Below are 9,772 nucleotides of genomic sequence, written 5' to 3'. Positions count from 1 at the left end.
ATATATATATATATATATATATATATATATATATTAAGGATCGAAACCAATTGAATACATTTTTCTTTTTTAAAAGTGTAAAAAATATTCCAAATTTAAAAAGCAAATAACATTTTAAATACAATAATTGATTCTATTAGTATTATTCCAGTGATTTAAACTCGAAATATAATCATATTTGTGAGAAAAAAAAAATCTTAAATACAATATATAGTGGATCTTAACGATCTTATGTGAAAGAGTTGAGGACAGAATAATTATTAATTTAAAAATGTACCATTTTATTACAAATTATACTTAATTCTAAGTTATTATCTTATTGTATATACTTTTAAAAATTAGGTGTGACATTTTCAGAACGAATCATTTTAATTTTCATAACTTTCAATATTGAGTAATTATATACAAGTATACGAGATGCGTTGATTGATTTTTCTTTTTTTTGATTAATATGATTTTATTCTTTATATTCTCATTGAAAAATAACTTTCATATTAGCATAATTACTCACCAGAGCAAGAAATTTGACCCACGTGTCGAAAACCTAACAACAGAAGGCATAGACGATGGTTTTCAATTACCCAATGTTAATAATATAATATAGATGATCTAAAAGCAGCAAAAGTTATGGAAGTTTCGCACTTTGCATTTTTTTTACTCTTCACTTTGTAGTTTAGTTCAAGCCTTTTCAGCTTTTTATTCTTGTCTCCTGCAAAATTCTCCAAAAACCCAACTCAACGCTAACTTGTTCCTTTCCCTGTTCTTCTCTTCTCTGCTTCTGGGTATGTCATTCTCCTCAACTTTAATTTCTGCTATCACACGATGAAACACCATTTACCTTGTCAAATTGATGTCTGCTTATGCTTATTTTGTCCCAGCACTTTCCTTTTTTTTTTTCTTTTTTTGTGAAATGGGTTGCGTTTGAGTTTGCATAATTCCGAGTTATTTATCTATTGTTTGCAATATTTTTGTTTCTTTTGTCTTCTTGAAGATGGTTTGGAGTTTTGATCAATATTGGTTATATACAGCTAAGTTGATTGTTTTCTTTGGGAATTTGAGCTTTGGAATCTTGATCTTCCAAAATACCTCCTTCGATCCTCAAACCCCCATTACCAAAATGGGTGCTCGTGTCTTGAATATTTGTGCTTTTGTGCTTGCTTTGCTAGTAATTGCCAAATTACATAGTTGTCAAAATTTTTGGTTTAGTGTGACATTTTAATGGAGTGCTTATCGCCTGAAAAATGTCTATCCATATTAAGTGAGATATCTCTTTTCAATCATATTTTATCCGTCCGTAAGATTCAGACTCAAAACTTTGCTTAAAGGTTACCCAAAACATTGCTTAAAGGATCCAAGTTTAGTTTCACTTAAACCAGCAACGTATTGTTCAAGAAGTTGTATTAGTCGTAGTAAGCACCCAATCTGGTTCTGGTTGTATCCAATCGAGATTGTATGATGTGTGGCTTTAATTTTCTATGCTATGCATTAATTATGATTCATGACATGAGCCTTCTATAACAGGTTGGCACTAATTTGGGTGAGCAAAGTTATTAATTGTTCTCAAGACAATTTTGTTATCATTTTTTTGTAGTCCTGAATGCCATCTCAGTGGTTCCTGTATGGTTTTTGGTGTTACTACAAAAAATGCTTTAACTGTTAGCACACTACCTGCAAGAAATATTGCTTGAGAAGAAGATGCAGCTATATCATCATCCGTTGGATTTGGACAGCCAGAGGGTGAGAATTTCATTGGAGGAGGAGGGTGTGGATTATACATCTCACCATGTCAATCCCATTACTGGCAAGAACTTGGATTCTTCTTTCTTCAAGATGAATCGCCGTGGAAGGGTCCCTGTTTTCCAAAATGGTTCTCATATCATTTACAACACTATTGATATAATCCAGTATGTCCTATTCTTCTCACCCTTACTGTATCATTCTATTTATTTTTACTTCAATAAATGTGCATAAAAAGAACCATTTTTGTGAAAAGTATACTTATGTGGTGGCACTTGAAATTGAAATTACCAAAGCAAAACTAGTTGAAATATTGATTGCTGAACAAGTGGTCTCTTCATATACATCTTTACTCCAAAACCAGTTCCCTCGAAGTGGCAAATAGTGTCTGCATGCACTTCAGATATGAACTGCTTTGTATTGTTTCTTGATAAAGCGTAATTATTTGCACATTAAGAATGAAGAGTGTGTTCAATTTTGATTTTTCTTTCAAACCTTTATGCTATAAACAGAAACTATACACTTGGGTTGAATGTTCAGGTACATAGAAAGAATTGCTGTGGTTTCCTCAGGGGCTGAGAGTATCAGTACCAGTAACAGGGAAGTGATTGAATGGATGCAGAGAATACAAGACTGGGACCCCAAGTTTTTCACACTTGCACATATACCAGAGAAATATCGTGTTTATGTTTCCAAGTTCATAAGGCAAGTGGTGATTGCTCGCATGTCCGAGTCACCTGAATTAGCAGGAGATTACCATAGGAAATTGAGAGAAGCCTATGAAACTGAAGAGAAATTGAAAGAAGCAGATGTTTTGAGAAGGGGCAAAGAGCATTTGGTTAGATTGCTTGATGAGGTGGAGAGGCAACTATGTGAAACACCTTTTTTGGCAGGTCAAGATTTTACCATGGCTGATGTGATGCTCATTCCAGTATTAGCTCGTTTAAAACTCTTGGATTTAGAGAAGGAGTACATAACTGGAAGGCCAAACATTGCTGAGTACTGGCTTTTGGTTCAGGAAAGGCCTAGTTATAAAAGGGTGATTGGTAAGTACTTTAATGGTTGGAGAAAGCACAAAACACTCTTGAAAACATGGTTCTTAGTTCGTATTCGAAGTTTGCTGAAAAGGTACTAGTGCAATACTTGTATATCTGTCAGGATTTCCAAAAGTGGGTAGAATAAATGAACAAATGAACATAGTAGACAATCATTCTGTGTAAGGTAGGTTAAGAGAACTTATGTCAGACATTGTTCTTTATTTATTCTACCTTTTGCTTTCAACACTTCTTTCTTGATGCTGGTGGAAGAGCTGCATGTCAAAGAGGCCAGCATGAAAACATCTTTTGGCTCAGTATTGAAACAATTTATGCACTGCAATATTCTTCCATTGAAAGAACTATGAAAAGGAAAATTTGTTCATAGTGACACTGGAATCACGGGGTTGCTGCTGGTTATATGTACATTAATTCTGATACTTGTAAATGTAATCAAAGAAACATATAGTGTAATGGTATATATACATTTTCTTCTTTTGTGAACAGCATGTTGTTGAACTAGAAGTTGCAGTTTGAACAATGGACCAGAGACACTACATCATCTACTCTCAGACTACCTGTTTCTGTTTAAATAGTCTTTGATTACTCTGTCAATCAATAAGTTATTGATTGGTTACACTATATTAAATAAATAAATAATTACATGTCATTTTTTTTCTTTCTTTTAAATTTGTCAATTCAATCTTTCACTCGACTTCCCTTTAAAACACATACGATAAGTATAATAAGTATAATTAGGTGTAAGGAGGAAGATTTTTCTTTTTTATTTTATTGATATTCGTGATTTTAGACAGACTTGTCTTCTTTTGTGCTACATCCAAAACATATTTATATTAAGCTAAATTATTAATGTTTTTCTTATGCTAGGATCATATTTTAAGAAAAATAGTATAAATATAAATACAATGTAATTAAGTCAACATTCCATTTTCGTTTTTCCTCTTGCTTAGTCATTTTGTTTTTTAGTTCATTCCATTTTTGTTTTTCCCCTGCTCTTACTTGTATTATGTTTCTAATTTGTTTTTACTGGTTGCAATTCATTTTAATGGAAGGCTAAATTTGTTGGGTTGGTAACTAGTAAAATTGTAATGTTTCATTGAGATTATTACACCATCATTGTGATTATGCTCTTCTTTCCTCTGTATCATATTTAATCTGTTGTGTGTTTACGCTTAGTGGTCTAATTTGTATACATTTAATCTTTGCTTAGTTGATTAAAGCTATAGTTGCTTAATCTATAGTGCGCAGAAGTGATTAAATATGTGTGTACGCTTGCTTAATTTGCAATCATGAAAATCGTTTTAGTCTTCGCTTAGTTGATTGATTCTTGTTGGATTAGGGGTGAGAGGAATGGATGATTTACTATTAATCCAAGATTGGAAGCATTGCAATCTAACTAGTCACCAACCCGTCCTTAATCATTGTTTAACCTACATCTTTGCTCAGTCCATTTTAATTAGTATAATTTGCTCAAACCCTCCCATTACGCATTGGATCCTTGGACAGAGAGAAAATTGGTTCTTGAGATATGACCTAGGAGTCACTTCCTAGTACTGCACTTAATTGCATTTATATTTGATCAGATCCGGCCTTGACCACTCCTCCCCTCAAGAGATCAAAAACTCTAAAATGAAAATAATAAGAGACATATCAGAGTAAGAAACTTCAATTAAGCCCATGAGTTACAATTTCACTTTATGAAGGATATTACAATGTACGTGGTCTTAACTCGAATCTCACAATTCACAAGATATATGACAATTTCACAACTTCAACACTTTGGTATTCTACGTGTTATTTCAATACTTTTTCCATAGATAATTCTTGTACAACTTTGGGTCCTTTATGTAGGTGTTATGTTGCTAGTTGTTGAGAATTTGAATTGCATTGCTTCGTCAAAATCTTCATGTTCTCTTGATAACAAATGACTTGAGCAATTCTTCAATTTGATTATTTAGTTTGTTTCTTCAATGTAATCATTCAAGACTTCAATTCTCAATCAATTATGCTTTTTGTAAAACTTTGTTTCCTTTCTTGATTGAGCACAAACTTGATTTGTTTTGTTCTTTCTTCAACATTAACATTTGTCTTGTTTAAGAAACATTGTGCAATATGATTATACAATTGTATCACTAGAGTAATAATAATTTCCAATTGGAATTAACCAATAAGTTAGTCTTCAGTTAGATAAATTGTTTCCAAATGTTCATATGAGTTGATTGTTATTTCAAAATTATTCTTCTTTCATATTGTAATTATCAAGAGATAATTCTTCAACATTGTGACTTATCTAATTAATTATCAATTTCAAATTATCAGATAAATCAATTTAAATTATCAATAAGAGATTAAAGAAAAGAAAACACTTATCCAAATGACACAATTCATTTGACTCATTTACTTCAACATGAAGAAAATACTACATCTCAACAATTGAAATATGGAAGGAAGACAACAAATCTTCGGCATCAACAATTTCTAAAATCTAATCATCCTTACCGGAGGTTAAAAACAGTATTAAATTTATATCAAGAAAATGACAATGCACAAATTCCATTGACTAACATTCAAATTTATGAAAATGTCAAGAAAATACATCATGTCTTTGGGAAGATGACAAAGAAATCATTTGTGACAAACATATAAAAGATAATCAATCTTTTTTTATCTTTCATACGAGTTGAAGTGAGAGGTTAGGACAATGCATAAATGTAATGCATGTAGAGAAGAATGTATGAGATAACTTGATTGATAAACTTCTTAATGTTTAGGAAAGTATGAAGGAAGGATGAGGTAAATGCTCATTTGGATTTGCTTGAAATGAAGATATGGGAAGATTTGGCAACTTTGTTTTTTCAATTTGTAGTAAATCATCGTACTTAAACGGTTATGATGGAAAAATGGCTTGCTCTAAAACAAAATGATGGAAGTGGACCAAGACATTCTTTACTAATCTACAAAATTGACACCAATGATGGAATACAACCCAAAGGATGGAACATAACCCATATGAGGGGAAACGATTTGGTGCCAAAATGATGGAAACCCTCTTCACTTAAATTGAAGGAGACTCCACAGAGGTGATGTACTAGACACGGAAGCATCTAAAGATGAAGGAAAATGTATTTAGAGAGTGGTTTGAATGTGTATCTAGATGGAGGTTGGGCCAACTATAAAGAAAAGGTTAGGAGACAAAAAAGATACATATCCTAGTGAACTTAAAAAAGGAAAGTTGCAAAATTTGGCAGAAATTCTCTATATTATTTTCAAGTTCTAAGTTTCTAAGTTGAATGTACAATTGTTTGAGAACTCCTATTTATAGAAGGGGGAGTGGACTTAAGTCTTAACAAAGAAGAAACAAAGTATGAAGGTGCGGAGAAATTGCAGCACGATTGAAGAAGAAGAAAATAGGGTTTGCGACTTTTTCTATATGCATTCTAAATAAGTTAATTTTATTTATTTATTAATTAATTATAAATCCGTATATAAAATCTGAATGTAAATATTTTTTCACTTATATACTGATTTTATATACAGATTATCCGTATGTAACCTTTTATTCTCATTACATACGGAAAAATCCGTATGTAACTAATCCGTATATAATATCTGTATGTAACATTGTCATTACATACGGATTTAAATTCGTATATAATAATCCGTATATAAAACGTAATTTTCTTGTAGTGGCTTTGGATCTTTGTGAAGCAGTGGAGGAAGATTACGATATTGCTCTGTTGCCCGACAACCCTAGTATAGCCTAGAGGAAAAACTACAAGGAGAAAAAAACCAGGAAAGCAAAGGCAAAGACATGTTTATTTTTTGGTGTTTCAAAACTAATTTTCACCAGGATCATGTCTCACAACACAACAAAAGCAATTTAGGATTACTTGAAGGAAGAATATGCAGGAGATGAGAGAATTATAAGCATGCAAGTATTGAATTTAATGAGAGAATTTGACCTACAATGAACGAAAGAATTTGACACCATCAAAGAGTACTCAAATACGTTGCTTGGCATTGCCAACAAAGTAAGATTGTTAGGCACTGCTTTTTTTTTATTCAAGAATTATTGAAAAAATTCTTGTATTAGTACCAAAAAGATATGAAGGTTTTATAGCTACCTTGGAGAACACAAAGGATCTATCTAAGATCAATTTGGTAGATGTGTTACTTGCTTTACTGGCCCAAGAGCAAAGAAGACTTATGAGGAAAGAAGGATCTATGGAGGGTGCTTTTCAAGTCAAATTCCAAAGCAATGTTACAAACACAAGAAGAAGCAGAATAATGATACCAAACCTGGAAGATTAAACATGATCAGCAACAAGAGTAATAATACCCAGGTTTTTCCACCTTGTCCTCATTGTAAGGAAACCAATCATCCACAATAAAGGTGCTGGTGGAGACCGGATGCAAAGTGTCATAAGTTTGGGCAGCTAGGGCACATGGAAAAGATTTTCAAGTCTCATCAACAACAAGGAGAAGTTAAGGTTGTCGAGGATCAACCACAAGAGGAACAATTGTTTGCTGTTACATGTTTCATTACCAATAACTCCATAGAAAGTTGGCTAATAGATAGTGGTTGCATAAACCACATGAGTTATGATCGAGAACTCTTTAAAGATCTTGAAAAAACTGCACTTTCTAAAGTTAGAGTAGGTGTCAACACCCAATTTCGTCCGGGTGACTAAATAATAGAACTTGATCTTTATTGTTGTCTTATTTATTTATTTATTTATTTTTTTGTTATTTTAATATTTATTTAGTTTTTTTAAACTTTTAAAATAAATTTCGTTGGGTTTTTTCTTTTAAGAAGAAGGAAAAGTTTTCAGTGCATGGCCGACAGAATGGTCGCACCTGCGCTTAGACTTTAAAAATAATTTTGGTTGTTTTTTTTTTAAAAGAAGGAAAATTTTCANCGCAAGGNCGACANAATGGTCGCACCTGTGCTTAAACTTTTAAAATAAATTTGGTTGGTTTTTGAAAGAAGGAAAAGCTTTCAGCGCATGGCCGACAGAATGGTCGCACCTGCGCTTAGACTTTAAAAATAATTTTAGTTGATTTTTAAAAGAAGGAAAAGTTTTCAGCGCATGGCCGACAGAATGGTCGCACCTACGCTTAGACTTTAAAAATAATTTTAGTTGATTTTTAAAAGAAGGAAAAGTTTTCAGCGCATGGCCGACAGAATGGTCGCACCTGCGCTTAGACTTTAAAAATAATTTGGTTGGTTTTTTAAAAGAAGGAAAAGCTTTCAGCGCATGGCCGACAGAATGGTCGCACCTGCACTTAGACTTTAAAAATAATTTTGGTTGATTTTTTTTATTTTATTTTATTTATCTTTAATTTTTATTAATTTTATTTAATATCAAAATAATGTTTCATGTAAATATTTAAAACAACGTATGTATTTTTTAAGGATAGTCTAAAATACATTACAACTTATAAAAAAAAATACTTTTTATTAAAAATTTATTGTTTCTTTCAAAAATTGAGAATGCAGCAAAAAAATAAAATAAAATAAAACAACATGATAATAAAAGACTAAAAGAAACAACATACAATAGCAATAAATAAAACAAAACAATGAGTAAGAAATGAGTGATATAAAAACCAGGGATGAGTGCGAAGCCCTTTTCTTTCTGTTCCCTTACGTTCTCTTCTCGAAATTGGATTTTTCTCTTCCTCTCTTTTTTTCTCCTTTATGCTCTCCTTTTGAAATTGAATTTTTTTCTCTCTCTTTTATTTTGTTCCCTTATGCTCTCTTCTTGAAATTCAATCCTCTTCCTCTCCTTTTTTTCTTGTTTGTTAGGTGCCTATTTATATACACACATTTGTAATATTATTGTGATCCTGCCTTAATGGCAAATTAATTGTCAATTAGCAAAATAAGGAAATAAATGGTCTTGATTGAATTAAATTAAAAAACATATTTTTCTCTTTAGGAAGAAATTGAATACAACAATCAATATATTATTTTAAATTATTCCTTGCAATGATTGCCATAATGTTGATTCAAATTATTACCAAATAAAACAAAATTTCAAAAANATTCTAAATTGATATGTCATGCATTAATATTAATTGCTTATGGGCATTTTTCCAAGAAAATCAAATCTTTTCCTTTTCATTTTTTCACGTGCACCCCCCTTTTTTCTTTTTTTTTTCTTCCTTTTTTTTTTCTTTTCTTTTACTTTTATTTTTGCTTTTTTCTTTCTCTTTTCTTTTCTTTTTTTTTTGTTTTCTCGCTTTTTTTTTATCCTCTTCTTCCTTTTTTTTTATTTTCTTTTTTTTGTTTCTTCTTTTTTCTTTATTTCTCTTTTTTCCGTTTCTTTTCATTTTCTTTTATTTTCTTTTTCTTTTTTTTTATTTTTTGCTTTTTCTTTTCTTTTTTAAAAAAACTAAATAAATATTAAAATAACAAAATAACAAAATAAATAAATAAATAAATAAATAAGACAACAATAAAGATCAAGTTCTATTATTTAGTCACCCGGACGAAATTGGGTGTTGACAGTTGTCCCTCTTTACTTAGATTTTACTAGATAATATGAAAATTTGATATTTTTGTGTTATCTGAGTAAAAGTTAAGTAAGGATAGAAACACTAATTTCGTCTGGGTTTCAAAAAGAAATAAAAGGATGAAAACTGAAAAACTTAAATTTGACCAGTGCGAAGCAGAGGGCCGATAAGAAAACTAAAACCTGGATTTGACCATTGCCTTGCAGAGGGCCAAAATCGCAGAAGAAAACTTAAATTTGATCATTGCAAAGCAGAGGGCCGATAACAAAATTAAAGCCTGGATTTGACCATTGCCTTGTAGAGGGCCAAAATCGCAGAAGAAAAACTTAAATTTGACCATTGCGAAGCAGAGGGCCGATAACGAAATTAAAACCTGGATTTGACCATTGCCTTGCAGAGGGCCAAAATCGCAGAAGAAAACTTAAATGTGACCATTGCGAAGCAGAGGGCCGATAACAAAA

General features: G+C 31.5%; 1 protein-coding gene across 2 annotated transcripts; it reads left to right on the top strand.

Annotated features, from left to right (window-relative positions):
* The first annotated feature begins 633 nt into the window (after positions 1-633).
* Positions 634-3,275, top strand: LOC106763961 (glutathione S-transferase TCHQD). Of its 2 annotated transcripts, none has more exons than XM_022782338.1 (3): positions 634-782; positions 1,522-1,904; positions 2,278-3,275. In XM_022782338.1, the coding sequence occupies exons 2-3, from the start codon at positions 1,696-1,698 to the stop codon at positions 2,870-2,872; spliced, it is 804 nt and encodes a 267-aa protein (XP_022638059.1). In that variant the 5' UTR covers positions 634-782; positions 1,522-1,695; the 3' UTR covers positions 2,873-3,275. The 2 variants fall into 2 exon arrangements, with proteins under 2 accessions (XP_022638059.1, XP_014503633.1); XM_014648147.2 differs by having other exon boundaries at positions 635-782; positions 1,592-1,904.
* Positions 3,276-9,772: the final 6,497 nt, after the last annotated feature.

Source organism: Vigna radiata, chromosome 6 (genome assembly GCF_000741045.1).
Source record: "Vigna radiata var. radiata cultivar VC1973A chromosome 6, Vradiata_ver6, whole genome shotgun sequence".
NCBI lineage: Eukaryota > Viridiplantae > Streptophyta > Magnoliopsida > Fabales > Fabaceae > Vigna > Vigna radiata.
This window is presented reverse-complemented; position numbering and strand designations above follow the sequence as displayed.